The following is a 25340-nucleotide window of genomic DNA, read 5'->3' as shown; positions in this document are numbered from 1 at the left end:
GCGCGGGAGGGATCAAACGCAGCATATATATCTTGTTAGTACGGCGTACCTGAGAATTGATGCTGGTTTGAGTCATGGCGGAATAAAGGGTCGGCCGAAAATCTCCTGTAAGCTTTCTCTACCCTCAGGGTGACAAGAAAACAAAGCTTTTGTGGGGGAGTTTCCGTCTGTGATGAAAGGATAGTACCGACAAGCGGGCAGTGAGGTACCGTGGTCGACAGTACATGGATGAACGTGCCATGTCACTTTTACCCAATTTCCACTTGTTCCTCTTTCTTAGTTATAGGCTAGGTGCTTGTTATCACCATCTCTTGGTTTCACTGTTCAACACAGATCACAAAAAGGGTCACAAGACATCATTATTATCTAGATACTCGAAAATAAAAATGTATAGTACAAAGAAATGGAAAATACGAAACCGAAGAAAACGGCCTGGACATTGACTGACCCGAGTCAGTCCATTTCTGCCTGTAATTACAGCCACAGAATCCATCGAACGCCCGAGAGAAATCCTCGAAAAACGCCGCGAAGCACTTTGAAAGCCATGACGATGAGCCAGACCCACCACAGCATACCAACGAGCGCCCATTCGAGCATGACAAACCCTGTACGTCGGACCCAGCGCAACCTGCGATGACGTCTGCGCATGCCTTTATCGAGGGTATCGCTCAATTGCTTTACCGCGAGGGTGCTTGTGGTGTTGAGCTGAATGCTCAGGTCTTCGGCATCTTGAGTCGCTGCCTGAACGCGAGGGCTGATGCTCTCATTGACTATCTTCTCGAGTCTGCTCAGCTGAGCATTCAGCGGCGATGACACCGAGCCTGAAAAGTTGTCCATGGCATGTCGGAAAGCACGGTTGGTCTCTTCGAACCTCTTGAGTAGTCCCTGCGCCGCGGCATCATACTCGCAGAGTCGAGTCACCCGTGGCACGGGTACGGAGGCATCACCATATGTGCGCAGAAGGAACTCAGGAGGTGGTTCGCGCACGGTGCCGGCCCGGCGGGTGATCTCCCGAGCCTTAATTCCCGAGGTGAGGAGAAGCGCTCGAGTTCGTTCAACCTCGCGTTTTCCAGGGATACCACTGACAAGCGCAGTGGAGAGACTGCGATTGGAAATACTCCAACTTCTGGACTGGGCATCTAACACAGGGCGCCTGTTTTGCGACGCTGGGGAGGCTTCCACCTTGGCCTGCGCAAGACCCGTCATAGGTGGCCGGGTGAGACTGAAAGGCACAGATTGATCTTTGATCCTGCCTTTTCGGATTTGTTCCCGGATTGTATGTATTTCGGGGCCGAACAGTTTCTCAAGGCGCGTGGGTGGTGCGTGAACATTTGTATTGCTTGAAAGGGAAGCAGAGAAACTCCCAACGTCCCTCTGAGAGCCGTCCATGTTGTGGTATATATCAGTGTCCGTAGTGTGACCCGGCAGATCAGTAGAGTCAGAGCTTTGAAGTTGAGTGAACTGTTCCTGTCCAGCAGGTGACAATAGATGTGGCGACAGCAATGCCTCGTTGTGTGTACCGACTCTTTCCAGATTCTTGCGCGAAGGCCGAGTGCCATCATCGACAAACGCAGGCAACCGACGTAGAAGAGATTTGGTGCCTGACGTTTTATCGCCTTTTATCTCCTCAGCCTCATCAGCATTATCGGAGTCCGAACTGCTTAGGCTAGAATGCGAGGTCTTGCGTGCCATCGCCATCGAGTCTTTCTTCATAATACGATCGCCGACTTTCGACATCTCATTGCCTACTTTTTCGGCTATCTTTCCAGGCCCTTTGAGAATGCCGCGTAGCCTTGACTCTGTCTGAGAGGTGTCCTTCCGCATCGGAGATTGAGGCTTAAAAAGCTCATCCTGGTACGTGGATGACGTGGTCTGGTAGGTAAGGGGACTGGGTTCCAAACCAATGCGACCCGCGGCTTCGGACAAGCTATCTTGACGCACACCGTCCGTGTCTGGCACATTTTCGTCGGCGTTGTCCTTTGTGCGAATGTTGCTCTTGCTGCGCTCGTGACGCGAGCCACGGGCCCGCGCAAACCGTCCCTTAGACGGTGATGGAGACCGGCTTGATGGGGGAGATAGATTGCTCGCAATACTAGGAAAGAACCCTAACTGGGAATGAACACCAGAGGACTTGGTATCGAGAGTTGCCATGTTCGTCAAAGGATCGTAACGATCATCGATGCTCGGCACAGAGGACATAGAGCTTCGCTTCCCTTCTGATCTGGCGCGGCCTCCAGTCCTATGGCGGGGAAGTGGGCCATGGCTCGGGGTATACCTGACCCCTGTGAGACTGTCATCTTCAGAAATCGCCCCAGAGCCCCTGGTTTGGAATGCACCCAGCGTTGGCGGGTTATACTTTCCAGGAGAAATTGTCCTGTCAGCGTGCATGTAACGGTGTAGCCGGTCATCCGCGCTGGACGTGCTCGCAGAGCTACTAAAAAAGCCAAGCTTGCGACTTCCGGGCTCCAAATCTTTGACGGAGACATCGCTATCATGTGTGCTACGGCCGGAAGTCCGAAACCTGTGCCGTTGCCTTCCACGTGTACCGCTTGTCAGACTAGGATGAGCGTCGGATAGAGATGCACGGGAAATGTAATGCTCCGAGTCCATGGACTCTCGATGACGTTGCAGTTTCTCCTCCAAGCTGAGCTTGGCATCATCCATACCGACATCGATCAGTATATTCGGGTTTGGATAAAGGAGGTTTCCGTCCTTGTCGACTAATTTACTCTTGTTGTGATCATCTTCAACCCACGCAGCATCGGAAAGCATTTCTGCCGGATCAATGACCCAATCTGATCGCGGCCTGCGGGCTTTGACACTGCTAGTACGGCTAGCGCGCCTCAGGCTAGAAGGAGGAGAGGCTGCAAGATGATCGATATCCAGCTGATGTTCCGAAGGCACATATTTTCTTGATTTTGGAAACGAGGGAAGTTGTAGACGTTCCGCCGCGCTGTGATTGCGATGGCTGTACAACGACTCCACCGAGTCAACCCATTCATGCACCCGTTCGGTGTCATACCATCCCTCGGCTTCAGTATCAATACTGCATCGTTCGCGAAACCTTACTTTCCGGTTACGGATACATTGGAGAGGATTGTATCTTCTGGCGGAGAGCTCGCTGTTACTCGCAACTGATACCGAGTCTGTAGCGGACGGGTCGAGATGCTCTAGAGGCGGAAGCGACGACAGAAGTCGTAGGTATTCGGAGAGCAGCTCAAAATGACGCCGGGCCTTCTCAGCCCGGATAAGAGTGCTCTCCGAGATCCCAGAAGGCAAAGTTTCCGAATCGATCGACTGAGGCAGGAGACTGAGCACCGAGGATGGGGTATGTGCCGGAAATCCCGCCACCCTTTCAGGGATGGTGGGCTTGCTGTAGCGATCGCTCCACTTGTGCACTGCATCGCGATGCCGGGGGCTGCTGTGGCGAAGGCCGCCCACAGAAGCCATCGGTTGAATGTCAGGGTAAGGAGCAGCAGGCTGACCGACGGACACCATCCTCCGATTGCCCGGAAAGCGGTTGGAAGCCGAACGTCCTAGACTGTTCCGTTTCCGCGACTCGCTCAAATTCAGCGCGAGATTGACGATCTGTAAGGAATCCCTGTCCAGGCCCATGGCAGCCTGGTTGTCCGGCGTCCCCGTTTCTGCTTGCTCCTGGTGTTGTGCCGCATCATCGTCCGCCACATGCGAAGAAGAAGCAGTAGTCTCATCTTCAGCCGTTTGGGCCGCAGTTGAGCCCAGCTTCTGTTCCTTCTGACGACTCCACGGAAATCGCGATCGTTTCTTTGACACCTCCGGACCCGGCTCAGGAGCCTCCCGTTTCTCTTTCCGATTTGATTCCGAACGGCGGAGGAATTGGTGTTGGCTGCTCTTCAAGCTCTTGGAGCCGGGTAGGAAGGATGAGTCGACAAAGAATCCACCGGAGCCATGTGTCCGGCGCTGGGCTCCTCGACTTGTCTTATCTCCATCGCGAGAGCTACTGCCTAGCGTGCTCCCCTCCAGCTCCCCGCTCGCCCGTCCCTCGTTCATCTGCGGCTCTCTTAGTCGAAAGGTTGCGTCATGAGGATTGCTCGAAGGTTGACGAGTTTCCGACAACGTGTCATTCGGGCCAGGAGTGGGAAGGGATGCGGTGGGCGGTTCATTGGTCTTGGGCGACATTAGAACCAGGGTGACGAATTGGTGGTCCGTCCCGCCGGAGTAAATAGGGGGTCGGCTCACAGGGTGAAGAGGACATGGAGATGCCCAAGCAAAGTGCTAAAAGTTGAACATGGCACTGTAGAGCACAGGCAAGACACTAGGGGCAACACGAATAGGTGCACGTTCGTCGGTCTGTGCTGTCGAGACAACGTTAGTCGTGTCGTACAGTAAGTAAGTACACTTCAATCCCCCCCAACTGCATAATGCGGCGGAGCACGTGGAGCTGCAAACATGGCAAACAACCACTGCCGGCGGAATAGAAGTCAACAGTACCAAATGACCTTGTTATCATTTTTAATGATGTATAACTACATAACTGCACAGTCTCACCGGTTTGTCATACAAAGGAAACATCTAGCATTGAGTCTAACAACGCACGTGGGAACTAGAGGTACAATTCCTGTAGGATGAGGAAGAAGAAGAGGCATGAGATACAAGAAAACTAAACAAACGCTGAGGGTATTGGTTTACTCGACCCTCAGGCACTGTAGACGCGCTTCAGTCTCGATGACCTGTAAGAACAAGATTTGTTAGCCTGAACTGCAAAAGGGAACAAGATATCATAGCCATCAGGGTTAGTCTTACCTCTAGGGCTTGCTTCACTTCCAACACTCGGCGCACTTCACCCAGCCAATCCTTGCTCAGAATCTTGGCCCAGCCCTTGAGACTGTTCATCTCACGGGCGGCACCATCAAGGTTGCCCTCTTCCAGAAGGCTCTCGGTCCGGCAGAGAACACTTTCAACATCATCGCTGCCAGCAACGGCATCCTTCTTGAACATGACCTTGCTCAGAACGAAACTGGCAGCATGGCTGGCAATACCCGCATCCTCGGGCAAGAGGCTTGCCTTACGGACCTCATCGGCTACCCGACGGAAGCGCTCGATGATCTGAGATGTGGAGGGAATACCACGCTGATAGGCGGTAGGGTTGATCGAGGCGATAGCCGCATCAACCACGGGGTCTTCAGCGGCCAACTCCTTCACGGCAACAAGCTCGCGCACGAACGGGCGAGGAACCACAGAGCGCTCAAGGACCGAGCGGACAGCGTCAACAGCAACCTGCAATTGCTGGGTCTTGAGGTTGGTGTCAATGACCTCTCTCCAGCCGGTGGTGAGCTGCTCCAGCTCGCTGACATTGGCAGTCAACTCATTGAGCTTGCTGAGGCGACCTTCGCGCTCACGCTCGACCAGGTCCTTCACTTCATGGAGGTACTTGCGGTTAAGCTCAATGGCTTGCTCGACCAGCTCGTTCTTAAGACGCTGCTCAGCCAGCTCCTGGGCTCTCTGCAGCTCCGTGCGGATCTTCTCCTGGTAAGCGCGAGCAAGCTTCTCACGCTCGGCCTCGAATTCTTCGCGATACTGAGCAGCGTCGGTGGCACGGGCTTCCTCAAAGCGACGGATGAGCTCGCGCGCGGATTCGTCGAAGGTAGCGTGGGCCTGGTTAATCTCCTCCTGGGCAGTACGGCGCGCCTCTTCCCGGACAGCGATAATCTTATCGCCGATCTTCTGGAGCTCCTCCTTGGCCTTCTCAACAGGCTTGGAGAACTTCGGGGCACTCTCGTCGGCACTGATCACGGTGATGATATCGTTGAAAGTCTTCACCAATTCTTGGACAATGGCCTCATCTCCCTCGTTGACCTTGGCGAACTCGAGAGGGGTCACTGCGGGCAAAGCAGGTTGTCTGGGTTCCTCCTTCTCGACCGGCTTAGGCGCCTCTTCCTTGGCGGCCTTCGTCTCCTTGGCCTTCTCGACCGCGGCGGACTTCTCCTCGGGCTTGGCAGCGGCAGGCTTGACTTGCGCTTCGCTGCCCTTGTCCTTCTGAGCGGAGCTCATGTGGGGGCCCTTCTCAGCTGACTCCTCCTCGGCAACCTTCGAGGTCAATCCGCTCTTGCTAGGGATCGTGATCTGGTTGCTCTCATCCCGACGAGTAGGGAACCGGACCTGGCTCTTCAGGGTGTTGGGGAATCGGCGGTAGAAGTCTCGTTCTTCAAAGTATAGGACGCTCTCTTCACCATAGGGGATATATTCGGTGAAGAAGTCATGGAAGTTGTCGAATTTGAGAGCCAGGAAGATGCCACCACCGTAAGCGAAGCCTGAAGTCAGAAGCAGGTAGAGAAGGAATCGGCGGAAACGTCCACCCTTCTTGGGAGCTGGAGTGGGCACGACGGGAGGGACTTCGGAGCCTGTAATCGGATCAGTCTGCAGTTCTTGCTGTGTATTCGAGTGATGATGGCAACAGTACCCTGATCGGTAGGCTCCGGCTTAGGAACGACAACCTCCGGGGGCACAGGCGACGCGGAGGACGGGGTAACAGGAGTGGGAGCACCGGTAGTAGGGGGTCTAGCATCGGCAAAGAATCTCTAGTGAGAGTGAAGGACATATTAGTGACCAATCTGCCATTGATGATCCGCAAATTGAGGATGCCGTCACCGTACCTGATTCGAGAACCGGTTGCTTGCTCCAGCTCTGGACAGCCATTGCGCGGCCGTCCTTTGGCGAGCGGAGGACAGTAGCACCTGGCGTCCCGTGGCAACAGAAGAGCGCAGCATCGTGGGCCGCACTACTGTGAAGGAAAGCGCTGGGAGCGAGAGAAGTTGAGGGGTTGATGTTGACGAAGGTGAAAACGCGGACCGGAACTGGAACTGGGATTAGTAGGTGCTTTTACGATCCGCTCCGATCCTGCACCGCCAAATAGTGGCTCAGTCAGCTCGGCCTTGGTCGCACCGCCCGCCCGCTTCTTCTGTCACGACATTACAACTTGTATAGTTCATGAGAGCAGCGTCAATCGAATACTATACCTGTTTCGTACCCGCTGAATGAGTTTACCATAGTCTAGAAAAATATGACCAATATACAGCTATTGCGAACTATTTTTGTTCGACCTCTCATTGCGCCGGTAAAGAGAGCCACATGTGCGCAATTCAGGATCAAATACGTCATCCCAAGACCAAGGAAGATTATTGAAATATTATATAGGCATAGCATACTGAGAAACTCTGAGGGTAAAAAAACAAAGGAAAACGAGAAGGAAAACAGCAGCTCAACCCATAACAAAGGATACAGACGCCAGCAATAGGAAAACACAGAGGGAACAAATTGAAACACCGAATATCCTAAGCTATCTCCTGCAACATGGAGTCGGCTTCACCAGAGCCAATTGTACCCGTGTACATGGCCAGAGTTGGGTGTCACAAGTGGCATGGATAGACCTCGAGAGAATGGGAAGGCCTTGAGAAGTGGGCGACAGAACTGAAAAATAGCTGCTCGGATTAGGGGCCACAACGAGAAACCGGTTGATGTTGCGTGTCAAATCCAGGCCGCCAGAAATTCGGCTAGGGATACCGGATAACCAGCTCTTGAGAAACATATAGCGACCATGCTCAGCTGCCGATTGAAGTCGTCAGGGTTTGCACCGGAATTAAAGGTAAAGCTCAGGCAAGAGAAGCACGTCTTTCGCATCTAGACAAACCAAACCAACGAAAGCTAAAACACCCATGGGTAGAGAGAAGGCATCACAATGCTAGAGTTGAAAAGGCAGGGTTGAGGGCGATATCTAGCAGTTGCAGGCGCCGGCGCCCTGAGTGCCAGGGGCTTCTGGTCGCAAATCGACACCGGGTCGGGGGGCAGCCCGCAGGTTCCGTGGGCCTGCCTGATCGAGAGGCAGCTTTTTCGCAATAGCGGTGAACAATTCTCGCACATTAGATGACGTCTTGGCCGACGTTTCGAAGAAGAGCAGACCGGCTTCACGTGCATAGGCCTCGGCATCAGCGGTCGCGATCGCGCGCTTGTCGGGATTCTCTGTTACAAGATCGAGCTTGTTGCCTGCAAGAGCGATGACGATGTTTTCGTTCGCTTGCCTCTGTAGTTCCTTCACCCATGACTTGGCCTTATCCAACGACGACTGTTCCATCATATCCACATTAGCATTTCCGCGCGATCATGCTGGTCTGAGAGCACATAGAGGCCGTACCGCTTGAGTAATGTCGTACACAACAACAGCGCAGTTCGCGTTCCGGTAGTACATGGGAGCCAAGGACTTGTATCTCTCCTGACCGGCGGTGTCCCATATTTCGAACTTGACTGTCGTGCTTTCGTCCAGGGAGATTGTCTGTGTGAGGAAGGCGGCGCCAATAGTCGACTCGCGGTAATCATCGAATTGATCCTATCCCATATGAGCTCCGCCCCTGGGGATCAAGAAAAAGCCCTCTGGCTGTAAACCAACCTTAACAAATCTGAGGACTAGCGAACTCTGCCAAGTAATGAGAACATCAGCGACGGCCCGAACAATGAATTCAACAACTTATTCACCTTTCCAACGGCACTTTCTCCTGTTCCAAACATAAATCATAAGTCAGTCTTCATTTTCCGACGTATTTGAGTGGGGTTATAGTCAGGGGGAAGCTAACCAAGCAACACCAGCTTAAACTGAGCGAATCTGGCACCGGGACGGGCGCCTGCTGCGGCTCTGGTGGCCATAGTGAACGGAAGTGGTAGAACAACTTTGAAAAGGTCAAAAAAGAGAAGAGGCGATGATGTAGTTGTCGGTGGAAGCGTGGCAGAAGAACTCGACCCGGAGTGGAAAGTTCAAGAATGCAAGAAGAGATGAAGATAATGGAAAGGCGGGATCGGGACGCTGGGGGAGGTTTGATGGCGGCCTGCCGTCGACGGCGGTGGTTGAGATGACGAAGGGGGTTCAGCCACACCTGGCTTAAGCCGACTGGCCCATGTGCGGGGCGGTGCGGCGTCTGCTTGTATGTGCAGGAGTGGTATGTATACTTACAACAATTTCATTGCAGATCGCCCCATATGGCAGCTGCTACTTTTGTAAGGGCTCTCCATTGATACCTCGTGACATTGACTATACTAGACTTTTAAACATGAATCATCTATGCTCGTTATTCCTTACTGGCTATTCTAGCTGCTACATGGGAAACTGCCACTGCTAGGCGGAATTACATGGCAGAATGTTCAGAAGCGGAGCTGGCGGGCAGAAAGCCGACAAGGCGGGCTCTTGAGGCAGAATGTCAGGTACATTCCTTCCTAATGGCATTCCTAATGGATATAATAAGAGCAAAATAATCTCCCTTAGAGAGATCCTGCTACCATCTCCAAGTCTATGACCGTAAACCTCCTTCATCACTTTTTTGCATCTCTCCCAGCCCACTGTGTAGTGATTTCCGAGGATATTGGTCCCCAGACCAGGGTTCTTGTTATACTGTACGGACCTTCGCCAACCCAGTAGTTAGCGAAAGCTTTCTACTTGCTGGTCGGATAAATACAGGTAAAATGTACCTAAGTCCCAGTCCCAGGTTGCTGTCGATGTGTTTTCATTGGCTCTCAAATATATGAAATAGGTCATGCGCCAATTCAGCCCAGCGCACAGGCATAATAATGGGAGTAGTTTTCTAGATTCCTAGTGTTTGGGTGGATCTATTTAATCTATACAAGGTATATATCGGAAGGCATACTGCACAATATCTAGGCCATTAGAATTGAATCATCTTCCATTCTCTTTCACTGGCGATAAGTTACAAAAATCCAAATCTCTATTTTATACTCTCACTATAAGCTGCAATCTGGCGAGTGGCTTTCAGAGTGCCTCGGCTGCCTTAATACGATTTACTGGAGCTCCTCTTGAAGGGATGGTAATCACCAATGGCGCCATTGAGGGCCCTTTTGGATGAATGCAACAAGGACAGTCTGCAATTTGATCGAGAATCCTGTAAGTTTGTTGATCACAATCACAGATTTGGCTTGGGGCTGACTCTTCTAGATTCCGCAGATCACTACCGCGGATATCCAGTAGGGGCTGTATGTACCACCCGGTTTCTTCTAGCAGAGGGAATAAATACCACTAGCATTTCTCCTTCGCACTCATCTGCAGCTTGCCTGATTTCACTGCCTGTTCTCACATCCTGTCATATAAAATCGGGGTTCTAATGTACCGACCTTCAAGATACTCTAGCATTCAGTTCGCTTCTCTGAAGTGGCTAGCGTCAAAGCGACCACTGCTCTCTGTCTCTTCTGACCCATTATACTTTCTCGCTCCAAAAAGACCTGGGAGTTATCTTCAACGACCAGCGATGTCCTCTTCTCAGTGGACATCTGTGCCACGGGATTTTCCATCTTCCGGCTTTAAGTTACTTGACTCGTCCGTACATATTGAAGAAAAGACGTTACCTACATATCAAACCCAAAAATATTATCCAATCCAAGAGGGGGAAGTATTCAGCAATTGATATCAGGTATTAGCAGGGTTAGGCTACAGAGTCACTTCCACTGTATGGCATGGTCGTGACTTGGTGTAAGTACATGCAATCCATTGTACTTTTTGATTTTTCGGGGGTTTGTTGATAATGCGATACAGTAATTCCAGCTATGTTGCTTTGAAAATATACGTGACGGGCGAGAACAGAGATGATGAACTGAACGTCTATAAGCATTTGAATCCAGTGAACTAGGAACATCCCAGTAGAAAATTCATTCGAAAACTATTCGACCATTTTATTATCACGGGTCCCCATGGTCAACATATCTGTCTAGTTCACGAGCCTCTAGGGATAAGTGCGAGTGAGCTGCTGGAATGGATCCCTGGCAAAGCAATGACTCTGGAGGATATGAAGGTTTGTATCCGACAGTGTGGGACTTCTTACATTCTGCAGCTGGTTCGATCCACACGGGTACGTGTTGATTTCGCCTGGGTTTTAACGATATTGGGAGGCTGACTTGCACAGATCTCCAGCTAAAGAACTTGCTTCTTCCCACACCAAAGCCAGAGGCGCTGTCTAACTTTGAGGAAGAGGAGATAAGAAGACCATCGGCACGAAAGGTGCTTCATGACCGTACAATCTACACGTCCGCCCGCTTCCCTCCTGGAGACGGACTACCGCTTCTCAGTGATCTTGGCGAAGCTCGGCTTAGCAACAAGAAGCATACCGAAGATATCATGCCAAATCCTTACAGGGCGCCTGAAGTGATTCTGAGAGCAAGCTGGGATTATAAAGTTGATATCTGGAATATCGCTATGGTTGTAAGCACACTACGTTTATTGAACAGTCGTTTAATTGTGATTTATTGGGTCTGAGAATATGCTAATCAGTATGCTGAAGGCATGGGATATCGTGAGCTCCCCGACACTCATCAAAGGCAGAAATCCAGATGGCATTTTTGATGATCGTGCCCACCTTGCAGAACTGGTTGCACTCCTAGGATGTCCACCACCTGACTTCCGTGCACGAAGCCATCTCAGTTCTGTTTTCTGGGACGACTCCGGCACCTGGAAAGAACTAGCACCGATTCCTGATATCACATTCGAATCTTTAGCTGCCAATATCAAGGGAGAAGACAAGGACGGGTTCCTACGATGACTTCGACGGGCTCTACAATGGAACCCCTCTGACCGACCGACAGCTCTCGAGCTCTTGTACGATGAGTGGTTGATGAAGGAACTTGAATAAGGGAGACGAGAGAGAGCCACTAAACCTTGACTGGATCTTCCTTTTTTGCCTATTATCGGTGTAATCAGTTGTTGCTGTCCTTATTTCTGTACTCTGCTCACTATATTTCTTAGAGATGCTGAGTACTTTTGGGGTATTGCCTGGGCAAGGACTGATTTGGATTCAAGTAAAGTGCAGTAAATTACTACATGAGGTGGAATTAGATTGCTTGAATAAGTCAAAGATCCTGTTTGTAGATGGACACAGATTAGACCAAAGACAGGTGGGAATTGAAAGACCAACCCAGTCGAATTGAAGTCTTGCAAGGTTCGTCGGAATGATGATTGAAAATCCGACATGAAGTGGGCAGATAATGACATGTACAATGAATGAGTAAAAGATACATACTTAGTAGCCCAGCTAGTACTCGACAATGTACAGCCCATTTATGAAACCATCTCTCCTTATCTACAATTTTGCCTCCCGCTCCATGAGATATTGCGCAGGCCACACACCTGACTTGCCCGGCGCGAGGATCCCTTTCGGATCCAGCGCCTGTTTGATAACCTCGTGAACCTTCAGTAGACTGCCATTGTTCCAGTTGTAGGTCCCCATCACCTGGTCCATGACCGCCAGGTGGGTCCGGTACTCCCCCCAACCGCGTTCCGCACAGTCGGCAATCAGTCTTTTGATCAGAGTGAGCGCTTTGTTCCGCTCCACCGGCGAGGTTCTATCGTACACAATGCACACAATGTGGTCTGAAGGAAGTTAGATCCGGAGTACAAGGTAGGAGAGAAAGACAGGCGCGGGAATGAGGGGACAACTCACGCATCTCTCGCATCCCAACGGTGAAGGTACCTAGAAAGTCCAGGCCGACCTCTAGACACCGCTGCTTGGTCAGGAGATATTGCGCCATAGCGTCGTCCCCGGTCACTTTGGCAATCGGGGAGAAAAACAGATGGGCTCCGTTTGGTACCCAATTCACCCACTTGAGTTCCTCGTAGGTGGGGATCCCCTGCATCGTTAAGTGACGGATGCGCAGCACCGAGTTCTCCGGGGTCTCCTCCGGGAAATAGAATTCGGCTCCGGGTATTGTGGAGAAGGCCGCTTTGATGGCTGCCCAGAGAGTCTGGCGAATCGGTTCAGGTCCCTTTGGAGGTTTTTGCGGTAGGTCAGTTTCAGCACGACCTGGTCAACGAAGTGACGGGTGTAAGTTGGAGGATCGAGGGCAAGCAAGGCCTACGTAGAGCGCCCCGTAAAAGTTCCACCGGCCCAAATTCAACTTCTTAGCAATCGCATCAAGCGTCTCGTCGGACAGCGGACCATCGATGTCAGTATACACGGTACGAGGGGCCAGAACGGCAGCATCAAGCAGAATGTGGCGGATGGTGGGCACGTTCTGGAGGGTCATGGTGAGGCGCAAGGGCCGGATGATATCGACCGCGCGGTGCAGATCCTCGTCCCTGGGCAGGGTGATCAGATAGGACTGATACCCGCCGGGATTGGGCATGAGCCACATCCCAATCTTGGTGACCACACCCAGGTTAGACTGCGTGAACAGACCATCCAAATAGGCACCAAATCCGTAGGGGAACAGGGCGGCGGTCGGATTCCAGGGCTGGGTTTCGGGCTTCTTGGACTCAGAACCGCCACGGCTCTCGGGGTGCGGCAGGGCACCCATGCCCGTGCGCACCAGTTCTCCGGTTGGCATTACCACCTCCATCCCTGAGTGCATCATGTAGTGATCTCCATACGGGGTATATCCAACTCCCCGCTCCAGCATGTTTCCTAGGATCGACCCCCCACCGAGATCGGGGACATCAATCCATACTTTCTCACGCAGATTGTGCTGAACGAGGTAGTTATGCAGGTCATGGAAAGTGACACCTACATATCAGAGAAGGTTAGTCTGGGAGAAGAATTTATGCAGTTGGGACTCTCCCACCTGGCTCCACAATACAGTAGGCCCCAGCAACATTGACCTCCAGGATCCGATTCATATTCTTCCCCATGTTGAGGACGACAGATCCCCGAACCCGAGGGGCAGCACCCCCATATCCCGAGTTTCGACCAATTGAAACCGGCCACAGTGGGACTCGAAGTTCATTGGCGAGGCGTACAATCGCTCTGATACGATCCAATTAGTCGGCGTATTGTACGTAGGGTCAAGGCAAGGGGGGGAAACAGTTGGTGGAAGACTCACTGAACATCTGCCACATCTCGGGGTGCGACGATAGCTGAGGCGAGGAAGGTGTCAGGAGCCAGAACAGGATGAGGGTCAACAGAATACTGAGGATTCATATATGACCCCGGATCTAATTGTTCCTTCGTCGTGATCACATCGACGTTCCCCGCACCAACGACCGAGAGTACCTTGTCCAAAAAGATATTGAATGCCTTGGCACTCAGCCCAGGAGGGAGTGCTAATGGTTCAAACATTGTGTATAGTTGATTTCTGTGGATTGATTGATTGCTGAATGCTCATCCAGGCTGAACTCCTATGGTCGAACTGGTGGAGGTGATAAGCACTGTTTCTATTCCATCGAGAAGTGAATAAGAGGAGGAACCGGGTAAATTGAAATGTCATGTAAGCATATTTGGGGGAATTAATGGTGAGAATGATGGTGCAGACATAACATCCGAATGTATAGGGTAGAGTCTTCATCGCCTACGTAACGTAGTGCAGTGCTGAAGATCAGCATCCTGTGGGGTCCGAAGCGGGGATCTGCCAGAAGCGGGGAGTGGGAATTTCCTGCTGCCCGCCACGGCTGCGATAGGCGGAGGAGGCATTAAGTTCCGGCCCAGTACCAAGGTATCTGGATACCGAGTCCGTAGAAACGCTGGAAATCGCTTAAGGATTCCGTTCCCGAGTGTGTCCAAGAAAAGTTGGTCATCTAGGTCCTGGCAGCGTATTATTAACTACTAGGTATCGACATGTAAGTGTGTTCTACGATTTCATAATTACAATTTCTCTTTTTCTGCGGATTGTGAAAGACTACCTAGTTTAGATCATTGTCAAGAATACCTATAACTACCTACTTCCTCTTATATACAGGTACTCATACCCTTTTTAATCGCTTCATCCCCCAAGCGTACCACTAATTTCCCATCCAGCTGACTGACCTGCCCCGCGTAATTGTTGAGGTTGACCAAGTCCATAAGTACAGTCCGCGGCTTTACCAGACCGCGGATGACAAATTGAACCGCCTCAAGGACATCCCGGCGATCCCCGGTGATGCTGCCGACGAATCGAATACCATAGTCAATCAGAGTGAGGGGGTGAAAGGAGACTTTCGACGTCGGTGGGGGGATCCCCACGGCCACTAGGACTCCAAAGTAGGCTAAGCACGGCAGGGCATCCTCGTACGCGGCGGCAGCCCCAGCACAGACAAGTACAGCAGCACAGAGATCACCGCCCGTAGCGCGAAGGAGATTGGTTCGGAGATCTGGCTCGGCCTCCTCATAGTCAAGATAGACATCAGCCCCCGCCTCCATACAGATGGCTCTTTGTTGAGGGCCGCCCTCGCCGTCGATGGCCACCGTCCGATACCCCATGGCCTTGGCATATTGCACTGCCAGGGAGCCCACGCCGCCTGCTGCCCCGGAGACACCGATCCACGATCCGGGAGTGACGTTGGCTAGCTTGAGGGCCTTGTAAGCTGTTACCCCTGCGCACATGATCGGGGCCAACAGCTCGCTGGGGCCCTCTTCAGGCAGAGGCACCAGGTACCGTTCCGGAACGACAGCATATCGCGCCAGCGTGCCGGCCACATCTCGGCCACTGAAGACCTGGGTGGTGCATCTGGTTTCGCCCGCCCCCGCGCTCATGCAGTTGGGACACGCGCCACAGGCATCGCGAATCCAGCCAATTCCAACTCGCTGGCCTACCGCCGCCGCTCTAGCTTCACACATGGCGCCTACGGCCACGATTCGGCCAATTCCCTCGTGGCCTAGGATGGTGTTACAAGGGCCGAGATGTCCGCGGGCGAGCGACAGATCGGTACCGCAAAAACCTGTCACTTCCAGGCAAACAAGGACTTCCCGAGGTTGGATGGTTGGAATAGTTGTGGTCGTTATTGTAAAGGTGAAGTCTGCTCCTTGCTGTTTGAAGATACTTAGTAGTGTTTTACCAATGCTCCTGAGGAGGGGGGCTATAAGTTGATAGGCTGCATACTTACATTTTTGAGAATCGCTACCGGCTGCTCCGCCATTGTGGTTTCACGTATGACTTGATGCCCAGAGCTGGAAGCAATGATCAAATCGGAAGATATCTTAGGCCTTTCACCTGGAATACATATGAGGTTCATCTTTATGTTGTTCCGAGGCTGGGTAGTGGAACGGCATTTTCCCAATCCCGCCCCACCGAACAAGCCGTACAGACAAGGCGGGGGTGTGATTTTCCCGCATGGCTCCCGCCCCGCTGGTGGGGATATCCCGCCGCTAGTCCATCTACGTAGTATGAAAATCTATGATCCTTCTGCTATCCAATGCTTTCGGATTTTTTTCTTAGCATCCTCCTCTTCCCATTTCTGCCTTGGGCCTTTTCTGTCTATTTCAAGATAGGCATAGAGCACTCCGATTCTCTGCAGTAGAACGGTGTGCGGCTACCATCAAAGCGTTGATTAGGGTTACAATGTTCTCTAACATCATCCGCTCGGAACAATGACATGGGGGAGACACAGTGACTGTCACCGATCCTCGAACCCTCACCGAGCTATGACCGGTCTCAGTGGCTACGGAGAACGACTTAGACGAGGCGGTACAGGCAGCCCGTGAGGCCTTCCCCATCTGGAAAGCCCGGCCTCTGGAAGATCGACAGCAATGTCTGCACCGGATAGCAGATGAGCTGGAGAATCGACAAGACGGGCTCCGTCCTATCCTTTTCCAAGGAGTCAGGCAAGTCGGTATGCGGATTCCCCCTTTGACCCTTGCTGTGTTAGGGGGCTGGCTAATAGAGGCCGGCGTTGCAGGAGATTCTGGCGAATATTGAGATTGACGATGCCTTGCGGTTCTCCTGTTTGATGGTAAGAACAAAAGAAAACAAAGACTCTATCTCTCTCTCTCTCAGAGCAAGATTAGAAAACTGGGGATTCAAGCCGCCCAGTCATGTCCCGATAAGATCGAATATGAGGTTGGATCCGTCCGAATTGTCTAAACGTATCCTCCGCTGGACGTGGTCGGCGCCATATGCCCGTGGAACTTCCCGCTGGTGCTGGCGGTGGTCAAGATAGCAGTGGCCCTGGTGATGGGCAACTGTGTGATCGTAAAGCCCTCCCCAATGACCCGGTACGCGACTCTGAATTTCGTCGAATATGCACTAGATCTCCTTCCCAAGGTATTACTCCAGGCGCTAAATGGGGGCAACGAGGTCGGGGCGCGCATGACCACCCATCCGGGCATCGGCAAGATCAGCTTCACCGATTTCACCGCCACAGGCTGCCGTATAGCAGAAAGCGCGGGGCGGTCGCTCAAGCGCGTGACCCTGGAGCTCGGGGGCAACGATGCCAACATCGTCTGCGCTGATATCGAAGTGGACGAGGTAGCCGCCCGAGTGGCCCAGGGGTGCTTTTCCATGCGGGTCAGATGTGTGGCCATCAAGCGAGTCTACGTCCACTGCGACATCCTGCCGCAGTTCCGCTCCGCCTTCATCGCTGCAGTTCAAAAGATCGTCATCGACCGCGCGGCCGAGCACTCCCCGCTATCCAGCCCGCTGCAGAATCGCATGCAGTACCAAATTGTTCAAGACTTCCTCGCTGATAGCGCCAAACAAGCCCACACCTTCTCTGTGGGCGGCCCCGATCGCGACGAGGAACCGCTGCCGGGGCTGTACATTTCCCCAACCGCGGTGGACCGTCCGCCTCACAATGCCCGCATTGTCCGGGAAGAACATTTTGGGCCCAATATCCCCATTCTTGAGTGGTCCGACGAGGCCGAGCTCATCCGTCGCGTGAATGCCACCGAGAGCGGGTTGGGTGCCTGTGTTTGGGCGCTCGATATGGCGACGGCGAAGTGCATTGCACGCCAGCTGGAGGTCGGAACGGTATGGCTCAATAGTTTCGCGATCCCCCACCCCCATGGATACTTTTCAGGTTGGAAACAAAGTGGAATCGAAGGTGAATGGGGACGTCAGGGTCTGCTGTCATACTGCCATACTCAAACCCTATAGTTTTACAAGTGAAGTTGAGAAACCATCAGTCACTCACTTCGTTCCTTGTTCGACGCCGCGGCGGACGCCGCTGAAAAAATGCGGATATTGGAACCCCAAATTGAGGGCGTCATATTCGCCGAGTGTTCATTCAATTAGTATGACGATATTTAAGAAACCCCAAAAGAAAGGTTTTAAATTTCAACGAAATCCTATTCAGATATATCATCTTACGGTGTACCCATAGAATAGTCACATCAAAGCTTTATCTTTTTGTTAAAAATAGGCAGGCACCAATTTACTGGTTATGTTACCGTAACTTAACTTAGTTAGTTATGCCCCCGCCGCTTACTAAGTAGAAAGCGGCGCCCCCAAGTTAGCCTAGACCTAAAGCAGAAAAGGAAAGTGAATTGAATTCCCGTAGTGTTGGCCTGTCGGACTAAAGTACCTGTAGTACGTACAGTACACTGCCTTTCCACACCCTTTTCTTGGAGATCGTCATCATCACATTCAATCACCTTCTCCTCCCGCCTCCTCCCACTTTCAAATTTCCTACCTTCCTGCCTTGACTTTTGAGTCTTCCTTTCCTTAACTACAGTTCTTTTCACATATCATATCTTCCGCGCTATGCGCTAGGGTTCATACCTCACTCTTTCTTGTTTCTTTGATCGCTTCCCACTTCCAGACAACTGCTCCCTTACGGGTTAACTTGAAAGTCATGGCTGCCTCCGTTTTACCATTTCGCGACATCAATCTTCACGCTTCATCCACTCACTATGCCTTCACTTCTCCCTCGTCACCTAATGCCCCTACCCTTGTTGTCGAGCGTCCAACCGGTGACTTGCGTCTCACAAATGGCACCCTTTCTGGTGCGAAGCGTATCTCTAGTATCGCTGGTATACTGGGCATCATCAAGTTGAAACTAGGTATGGTCACCGTCGCGCTATAGTTCTTGAGGGCTTGTTACTGATTGTACTAGACAAATACATCATCGTCATCACCAAGGCTCAGCCCATGGGCAGGCTACGTGGCCACATGGTATACAAGGTTGCGGCGACCGAGTTCCTCCCCCTGCGCGAGCGCCCTCTACATGATTCCGATGAAGATACATATCTGGCACTGTTGAAGGAACACCTTCGTACTGGACCCATGTACTTCTCCTACGCCCTGGACATCACCAACAGCTTCCAGCGTCAATCACAGAGTGATCTTAGCCTGCCTATGTGGAAGCGAGCGGATGACCGCTTCTTCTGGAACCGCTTCATACAATCCGATTTGATCGACTTCAGCCTTGGAGAACATGACACGACTGGTGTGCGGCTCGGCCCACAGCCAGGTGTTGATCCGTATATCCTCCCCGTCATGTTCGGCATGTTACGGATAACCCCGGCAAAGGTCAAGTCAACGTCGTTCACATTTGCTCTTGTTACGCGGAGATCCAGATATCGTGGAGGCACAAGATATTTCTCACGTGGCATTGATGATCAAGGTCATGTCTCGAATTACAACGAGACCGAGCAAATTGTCATCCTGAATGACGCAACGGGTGGTCTTTCTGGTTTCGCTGGAGGTCAGTCTCTAGCGAAGGAGAAGTTAGGTGGCTCTGGCCAAGACCTCCAGGTAATGGCGTTTGTGCAAACCAGAGGCAGCGTTCCCGTGTATTGGGCCGAAGTCAACAATCTCAAGTATACACCGAAGCTTCAAGTCCGTGGGGTGGAGACTGCTGTTGATGCGGCCCGCAAGCACTTTTCCGAGCAGATCCGACTATATGGCGAAAATTACTTGGTTAACCTGGTGAATCACAAAGGTCGGGAAGAACGAGTCAAGAATGCTTACGAGCAGTTGGTCCGTATACTAGTGTCGTCCTCTACCGAACACACCGAGGCAGATGACGCAACATCGGAAAAGCTGCACGCTGTTGAGCCCGGTCTCAGACAAAACGAGATGGATAGATTACATTATATCTACTTCGACTTTCACAATGAGACGAAGGGACTCAAGTGGCATCGTGCAGAGCTGTTGCTAGATCGGTTGATGGACGGACTCACTCGGGGTGGCTATTTCCGGGGAGTGGAAGACCCTGGTGTCCCTGGTGGACAACTGGACGTCCGATCCTCGCAGACCAGCGTCGTCCGGACCAACTGCATGGACTGCCTTGATCGCACAAATGTGGTGCAGAGTATGCTAGGACGTTGGGCCATTACGCGTCAGCTCATCGATGCTGGAGTTTTACGCCCAGGAGAGGCTGCAAACGACGACCGTGAGTTCGAAAATCTCTTCCGCAATATCTGGGCCGACAACGCGGACGTGGTCTCAAAATCCTACTCTGGCACGGGCGCACTCAAAACCGATTTCACTCGCACAGGAGAGCGTACCCGCGCAGGCATGTTGCAGGATCTGAACAATTCTATTACACGCTATGTGCGAAACAACTTCTTGGACGGTCCCCGACAAGATGGCTTTGATGTGTTCCTGGGTGCCTATCTCCCTCCTGACTCTACACTGGGTAGCCTTCAGCTCTTCCTCGATCGCCGACCGCTCATCATCCAATCAATCCCATACATCTTTGCTGCTGGGGTTTTTATGATCCTGGTCTCAACCTTCACAAGACGCCTACCAGACTCCACTGTGTGGCCACTGCGCTTGTTCGTTATCTTCTGGCTTGTTGTCAGCGCCTGGTGTGCCCGATTTATACTTGCCCATGGGATGCTTTATGTAAGTCTTGGTGCTACACCTTCCAATGTGGTCTTCGGTACTAACGCAAGCACTCCAGGTAAATTGGCCAAAATTAAACACACCCGCAGCTGGCTCTGAAGGGTATCAAGATGCGCTTATCAAGGCTCGCACGGATCCGATCATCGGCCAGTGGCTTCCTGTCAGAAGACACCAGCGAGGCTACAGCAACGCAAGGCTGGTTTTTTTGGAGGAAGGAAAAACAAGGATCGAGTAGTCCCTGAATAGGCCTTTTATTGCACTACTTCTTGCGCTATATTTTATAGAATATTTACTTGTCTACCTTTCTTTAGTGTATATCTAGCCACACACGTCTTCTACCCGTTTACATCCACACCCTGCTTACACTTTTCCATGCTTCAATAACACCTTTCAGTTACACCTTGTCTCTGCCAAACTAGAATCATTACCAGCAACACTTAATTGTCAAGTTTGAAGTTTCCCATTGCACTTCTCACATGTAAGAATCAAGGTGTAAGATTGTTTCGTGGATAATGATTTGAGATGTCTATCTATTATTCACGTGACCTTATCGGGAGCCCGAACTCGGACCTACCGGCGCTTGATGACACTACTCCGACTGCGTGTAGGCAAGTACGGCGTTAAAAATAAGTCCCTCAATTAGTCGATGCGCAACAGCCCTCTTGCACGTGAGCAGTGACTGACTTGACCCTGATGAGGGGCTTTCGCAAACTTCCTACCTGCTTTCACTTTCATTTCACTCGCCATATATCATCCAGTTCCACCATTATGTCTCGCAATTATGAGGCAGGTTTCCCCGCAGGCATTTGTCCGCAAGCCACTGGGCGTCAAGTCTAACGATTCGGTGCAGGCTGCGATTGCAGCTCTGAACTCACTGCAAACCAATTTTGCAGTTGTGGAAGAGTTACGCAAGTCACGGAAAGATATGAACCTGTTGTCCATTCCAGAAACTGTTGAGTGGCTTCGTCGCATTGGATATCAGGTCCGCGTGCTCCCCCGCATTATGTTGTCAAGCTCCAGTGTTGACTCCGTTCCATTTTTGGTCCATAGCCCTCGGATCTAAGCTGTATCAATCCTGTACATGTCGCCGGCACGAAGGGCAAAGGCTCCACTTCGGCTTTTATCGCATCGATTCTGTCACAATACACTGCCTCGCAGCTATCTGACACGGACTCAACCTCGCGATCCCTCAATAAGGTCGGGCTCTACACCTCACCTCATTTGCGCTTTGCTAGAGAGCGTATCCAAATCGACAATGCACCGCTCTCGGAGGAGAAGTTTGCCAAATACTTTTTTGAAGTGTGGGATCGTTTGGAAGAAGCTGCTCGAGTAGCCGGCGAAGATCCTGCGAATCTTAGAACGAAACCTCAATACTTTCGGTACTTAACATTGATGGCATTCCACACTTACATCAGTGAAGGAGTCGATGCTGCGGTTATTGAATGTGGAATCGGCGGAGAGTACGACTGCACCAACGTGATTCAAAAGCCAGCTGCGACAGCCATTACCAGCCTGGGCATTGACCACGTTGCTATGTTGGGAAACACTATTGAGGAGATCGCATGGCATAAAGGTGGCATCATCAAATCTGGCACCAAAGCATTCAGCGCCCCTCAGCCTCCGTCTGCTGAGAAAGTCCTGCTCGAACGTGCTGCCGAGAAGGGAACCTCGCTGGAAATCGTGAGGGGCCACCCCGAGCTCAAGACCGATGGAGGCGTGAAACTCGGATTAGCTGGTGACTTCCAATATACAAATGCGGCAGTGGCAGTTGCAACAGCGGCTGAATTCCTTCGGACTGTCGGCATTGTGGAGGTGCCGTCAGACATCCTGCAGGAACCCTTACCAGCAAAATTCCGCAAGGGCCTGGAAGAGGCCCGTCTAGGCGGTCGTTGTGAGACACGCACTGAGAAGCGCATCACCTGGTACATCGACGGCGGCCACACACTTGAAAGTATTAGATTGGCTGGCCAATGGTTTGCATCTCAGATCCGGGCAAACTCTTCATCTGCTGCAGTTGCGCAAAAGAAGCAGCGGGTCTTGATCTTCAACCAACAGACCCGTGATAGCAATGCCCTGGCCCAGGCTCTTTACGAGACTTTGGCTGCGGCGTTGGGCTCGGAGCAACCATTTACTCACGCGATCTTCTGCACCAACGTCACCTACAAGGCTGCCGGTTATCGACCCGATCTTGTCAGCATGAACACAAATGCGACGGATGTGGAGAAACTGCATGTCCAGAACAGTCTTGCCGACACATGGCGGTCCATTGACCCTCGCACTGAAGTCAAGGTGTATAGCACCATTGAGGAAGCTGTCGACTTTACTCGGGAGCTCGCTATGAAAGAAAAGGACCTTGTAGGCCAGGATGAAGCTCCTGTAATGACATTCGTTACTGGTAGCTTGCACCTGGTTGGTGGCTTCTTGGATGTGATTGAGACCAAGCCTGCTCCCCAGTAAGACCTGCATTATGCCTGCCTCACCATGAGGTTTCAACAACAAAATTGGTGATACCCAGACAAAGCAATTATGCCTTGTTTATGCTCTATTGTTTGACTATTTTTATATTATGATTGATTTAGGAGGCGTTGTTTAGTTACAATTCAACAAGGAAGCTTAGATTCCCACATATATTAGGGAGGAGCAATTGACTAGAATTCACTGCGACAAAGTCATATAGTGAGTAAATACCGATGGGCGTACCTGTAGATATGCACCCCGCAAGCGCAACTTAGGGACGGACGGCTACTTTGTTAGATGAACGTGGGGCGGGCTTAGAAAACCTTCCCGCACCCACTTCTTGTCTGTTCGCGGTCTCCGATCCGACCATCGAACTTCCACGTGTTTCAAACCGCGCCAGCTGCCATGCCAGACTCCAAGGATAAGAAGGGCAAAGCCGCCCAGGCGTCCAATGATGAGGTCAGTTTTCCTCTTGATCCTAGCTAATCTACCGTCTCAACAACTCACCCGGATTGTCTTAGGATGCGGCGAAACAGAAGTTGACCCCCAAAGCGGCCGAGGCGCTGCTGGAGAATAACCCCGCCCTGAAGAACGAGCTGGCCGGACTCGACAAGGATAAGGCCGCGGAGGCCCTGCGCAAGATGGATATCTCCGAGCTCTTGACTGGTCTGGCTGTTGGAGGCAAGAACCAGAAAGATATGGCCTCGTACAAGTTTTGGCAGACCCAGCCTGTGCCTCGTTTCGATGAGGCCGCCGCTGCCGCCAACGATGTCGGTGGGCCGATCAAGATGATCGATCCAGAGAAAGTGTCGAAGACCCCCGATCCGCTCATCGAAGGCTTCGAGTGGGCTACACTGGACCTCACGAAGGAGGAAGAGCTCCAGGAGCTGTGGGATCTGCTCACCTACCACTATGTCGAGGACGACAATGCCATGTTCCGCTTCCGATACTCGAAATCATTTCTACACTGGTTCGTGCACTGTCCAACCCACGACTGGATGTATTGATACGGGAGGGCTGACGATATATTTCATATAGGGCGCTAATGGCACCGGGCTGGAAGAAGGAATGGCACGTCGGAGTTCGCGCTACCAAGTCGCGGAAGCTTGTCGCCGCTATCTCCGGTATCCCAACCGAGTTGCGCGTTCGCGAGCAGAAGATCAAGGTCACCGAGATCAACTTCCTCTGCATTCACAAGAAGCTGCGATCCAAGCGTCTTGCACCGGTTCTCATTAAAGAGATCACTCGCCGTTGTTATCTCGAGGGGATCTTCCAGGCCATCTATACCGCGGGTGTGGTGCTGCCAACTCCCGTCAGCTCATGCCGGTACTACCACCGTCCTTTGGACTGGCTTAAGCTGTATGAGGTCGGATTCTCGCATCTGCCCAAGGGCTCGACCAAGGCCCGACAGATTAGCAAGAACCACCTCCCGAGTGTCACGTCTACTCCTAACCTCCGCCCCATGGAAGTTAAGGATATTGATGCTGTCCACGAGCTCCTGGAACGCTACCTGAAGCGGTTTGACTTGAACCAGGCCTTCTCCCGCGAGGAGATCGAACACTGGCTCGTGCACAAAGGAGGGGAGGCCGACCGGGAACAGGTGGTTTGGTCTTACGTGGTGGAGGACCCGGAAACCCACAAGATTACCGACTTCTTCTCCTTCTACAACCTGGAATCTACCATCATTCAGCACCCCAAGCATGATTGCCTGCGCGTAGCTTACCTTTATTATTATGCCACCGAGACGGCCTTCACTGGTGATATGAAGGCGCTCAAGGAACGGCTCCTCATGCTCATGAATGATGCCCTGATCCTGGCGAAGAAGGTACGTCAAATTGTTGCTCGCTCGATATTATTTTCAAATACTGATATTCTCCACGATAGGCTCGTTTTGATGTGTTCAATGCTCTTACCCTCCACGACAACCCTCTCTTCCTGGAGCAGCTCAAGTTCGGGGCGGGCGACGGTCAGCTTCATTACTACCTCTATAATTACCGGACGGCCCCCATCGCCGGTGGTGTCAACGACAAGAACCTGCCGGATGAGAAGAGAATGGGAGGTGTCGGTGTTGTCATGCTGTAGAGTCCGGTACTCTCACATGTTTGTTTCGAAATACAGTACCAAATCAATGGGTGGTGTTCTGTGGCCGGATAAGCAAGCGGCTAGTCAAAGTCTAGTCAAAGTCAAAGTCAATTGTGACACGACGAATGTGAATACTATTAGTTCAATTTGAGATATATACTCTAGAGGGAGTACAAGCTTGATTCTTGAAGTATAGGAACCAGGAGCAGTATTTCTAGTACAAGTTATACACGGGACTGGTTAACCCAAAATGGCAACAACCCCTGCTGGCCGTGAGGGGCCGAGGCCCTTCAACTTAACTGGAACTT

General features: G+C 51.8%; 10 protein-coding genes across 10 annotated transcripts; 5 read left to right on the top strand and 5 right to left on the bottom strand.

Moving 5' to 3' along the window:
- Positions 1-348: 348 nt before the first annotated feature.
- BO72DRAFT_397726 (uncharacterized protein) lies at positions 349-4347 on the bottom strand. Its single transcript, XM_040942071.1, has 2 exons — positions 4219-4347; positions 349-4146 (listed from the first exon to the last, which is right to left on the bottom strand). Exon 2 carries the CDS (start codon positions 4027-4029, stop codon positions 475-477), a length of 3555 nt encoding a protein of 1184 aa, XP_040804643.1. The 5' UTR covers positions 4030-4146; positions 4219-4347; the 3' UTR covers positions 349-474.
- Positions 4348-4530: 183 nt separating this feature from the next.
- On the bottom strand, positions 4531-6831 carry BO72DRAFT_445200 (MICOS complex subunit MIC60). Its single transcript, XM_040943976.1, has 4 exons — positions 6633-6831; positions 6440-6557; positions 4783-6380; positions 4531-4709 (listed from the first exon to the last, which is right to left on the bottom strand). The coding sequence occupies exons 1-4, from the start codon at positions 6744-6746 to the stop codon at positions 4665-4667; spliced, it is 1875 nt and encodes a 624-aa protein (XP_040804642.1). The 5' UTR covers positions 6747-6831; the 3' UTR covers positions 4531-4664.
- A 919-nt stretch (positions 6832-7750) lies between these two features.
- Positions 7751-8673, bottom strand: BO72DRAFT_466062 (Rab family GTPase; the record flags this gene model as incomplete). Its single annotated transcript, XM_040946753.1, has 5 exons — positions 7751-8098; positions 8168-8359; positions 8420-8446; positions 8506-8525; positions 8604-8673. 5 exons carry the CDS (start codon positions 8671-8673, stop codon positions 7751-7753), a joined length of 657 nt encoding a protein of 218 aa, XP_040804641.1.
- A 1607-nt stretch (positions 8674-10280) lies between these two features.
- BO72DRAFT_466061 (U4/U6 small nuclear ribonucleoprotein PRP4) lies at positions 10281-11564 on the top strand (the record flags this gene model as incomplete). The annotated part of the gene is made up of 6 exons (XM_040946752.1): positions 10281-10352; positions 10443-10501; positions 10565-10628; positions 10659-10834; positions 10918-11227; positions 11307-11564. 6 exons carry the CDS (start codon positions 10281-10283, stop codon positions 11562-11564), a joined length of 939 nt encoding a protein of 312 aa, XP_040804640.1.
- Positions 11565-11895: 331 nt separating this feature from the next.
- Positions 11896-14462, bottom strand: BO72DRAFT_422637 (aryl-alcohol oxidase). Its single transcript, XM_040942819.1, has 5 exons — positions 13837-14462; positions 13579-13760; positions 12877-13520; positions 12462-12783; positions 11896-12391 (listed from the first exon to the last, which is right to left on the bottom strand). The coding sequence occupies exons 1-5, from the start codon at positions 14070-14072 to the stop codon at positions 12102-12104; spliced, it is 1674 nt and encodes a 557-aa protein (XP_040804639.1). The 5' UTR covers positions 14073-14462; the 3' UTR covers positions 11896-12101.
- Positions 14463-14678: 216 nt separating this feature from the next.
- BO72DRAFT_466058 (alcohol dehydrogenase) lies at positions 14679-15844 on the bottom strand (the record flags this gene model as incomplete). Its single annotated transcript, XM_040946751.1, has 2 exons — positions 14679-15734; positions 15812-15844. 2 exons carry the CDS (start codon positions 15842-15844, stop codon positions 14679-14681), a joined length of 1089 nt encoding a protein of 362 aa, XP_040804638.1.
- Positions 15845-16295: 451 nt separating this feature from the next.
- On the top strand, positions 16296-17799 carry BO72DRAFT_466057 (ALDH-like protein; the record flags this gene model as incomplete). Its single annotated transcript, XM_040946750.1, has 5 exons — positions 16296-16314; positions 16364-16533; positions 16604-16657; positions 16702-16782; positions 16861-17799. The coding sequence occupies 5 exons, from the start codon at positions 16296-16298 to the stop codon at positions 17797-17799; spliced, it is 1263 nt and encodes a 420-aa protein (XP_040804637.1).
- Positions 17800-18248: 449 nt separating this feature from the next.
- On the top strand, positions 18249-20972 carry BO72DRAFT_422632 (putative phosphoinositide phosphatase (Sac1)). Its single transcript, XM_040942818.1, has 3 exons — positions 18249-18704; positions 18758-20493; positions 20552-20972. Exons 1-3 carry the CDS (start codon positions 18497-18499, stop codon positions 20726-20728), a joined length of 2121 nt encoding a protein of 706 aa, XP_040804636.1. The 5' UTR covers positions 18249-18496; the 3' UTR covers positions 20729-20972.
- Positions 20973-21108: 136 nt separating this feature from the next.
- On the top strand, positions 21109-23142 carry BO72DRAFT_475218 (tetrahydrofolate synthase). Its single transcript, XM_040947316.1, has 3 exons — positions 21109-21279; positions 21344-21475; positions 21544-23142. Exons 1-3 carry the CDS (start codon positions 21187-21189, stop codon positions 22948-22950), a joined length of 1632 nt encoding a protein of 543 aa, XP_040804635.1. The 5' UTR covers positions 21109-21186; the 3' UTR covers positions 22951-23142.
- Positions 23143-23289: 147 nt separating this feature from the next.
- On the top strand, positions 23290-25198 carry BO72DRAFT_422626 (glycylpeptide N-tetradecanoyltransferase swoF). The gene is made up of 4 exons (XM_040942817.1): positions 23290-23409; positions 23472-23920; positions 23989-24775; positions 24835-25198. The coding sequence occupies exons 1-4, from the start codon at positions 23356-23358 to the stop codon at positions 25030-25032; spliced, it is 1488 nt and encodes a 495-aa protein (XP_040804634.1). The 5' UTR covers positions 23290-23355; the 3' UTR covers positions 25033-25198.
- The last annotated feature ends 142 nt before the right edge of the window (positions 25199-25340 follow it).

This window comes from Aspergillus fijiensis (assembly GCF_003184825.1).
Source record: "Aspergillus fijiensis CBS 313.89 unplaced genomic scaffold BO72scaffold_8, whole genome shotgun sequence".
Classification (NCBI taxonomy): domain Eukaryota; kingdom Fungi; phylum Ascomycota; class Eurotiomycetes; order Eurotiales; family Aspergillaceae; genus Aspergillus; species Aspergillus fijiensis.
The sequence above is the reverse complement of the archived record's forward strand: the minus strand, read 5'-3'. Positions and strand labels throughout refer to the sequence as shown.

Coding starts and splice junctions, on each gene's coding strand:
- BO72DRAFT_422637 (XM_040942819.1), bottom strand. CDS start 14,072: ATGTTTGAACCATTAGCACTCCCTCCTGGGCTGAGTGCCAAGGCATTC. Junction 13,521..13,578: donor CTACTGTATTGTGGAGCCAG/GTGGGAGAGTCC, acceptor TCTGATATGTAG/GTGTCACTTTCCATGACCTG. Junction 12,392..12,461: donor CGTTGGGATGCGAGAGATGC/GTGAGTTGTCCC, acceptor AACTTCCTTCAG/ACCACATTGTGTGCATTGTG.
- BO72DRAFT_422632 (XM_040942818.1), top strand. CDS start 18,497: ATGGCTGCCTCCGTTTTACCATTTCGCGACATCAATCTTCACGCTTCA. Junction 18,705..18,757: donor CATCATCAAGTTGAAACTAG/GTATGGTCACCG, acceptor TGATTGTACTAG/ACAAATACATCATCGTCATC. Junction 20,494..20,551: donor TTGCCCATGGGATGCTTTAT/GTAAGTCTTGGT, acceptor CAAGCACTCCAG/GTAAATTGGCCAAAATTAAA.
- BO72DRAFT_422626 (XM_040942817.1), top strand. CDS start 23,356: ATGCCAGACTCCAAGGATAAGAAGGGCAAAGCCGCCCAGGCGTCCAAT. Junction 23,410..23,471: donor CCCAGGCGTCCAATGATGAG/GTCAGTTTTCCT, acceptor GGATTGTCTTAG/GATGCGGCGAAACAGAAGTT. Junction 24,776..24,834: donor CCCTGATCCTGGCGAAGAAG/GTACGTCAAATT, acceptor TCTCCACGATAG/GCTCGTTTTGATGTGTTCAA.
- BO72DRAFT_397726 (XM_040942071.1), bottom strand. CDS start 4,029: ATGAACGAGGGACGGGCGAGCGGGGAGCTGGAGGGGAGCACGCTAGGC.
- BO72DRAFT_475218 (XM_040947316.1), top strand. CDS start 21,187: ATGAGGGGCTTTCGCAAACTTCCTACCTGCTTTCACTTTCATTTCACT. Junction 21,280..21,343: donor TTATGTCTCGCAATTATGAG/GCAGGTTTCCCC, acceptor GATTCGGTGCAG/GCTGCGATTGCAGCTCTGAA. Junction 21,476..21,543: donor TTCGTCGCATTGGATATCAG/GTCCGCGTGCTC, acceptor TTTGGTCCATAG/CCCTCGGATCTAAGCTGTAT.
- BO72DRAFT_445200 (XM_040943976.1), bottom strand. CDS start 6,746: ATGCTGCGCTCTTCTGTTGCCACGGGACGCCAGGTGCTACTGTCCTCC. Junction 6,381..6,439: donor GCCGGAGCCTACCGATCAGG/GTACTGTTGCCA, acceptor ATCCGATTACAG/GCTCCGAAGTCCCTCCCGTC. Junction 4,710..4,782: donor AAGTGAAGCAAGCCCTAGAG/GTAAGACTAACC, acceptor TTGTTCTTACAG/GTCATCGAGACTGAAGCGCG.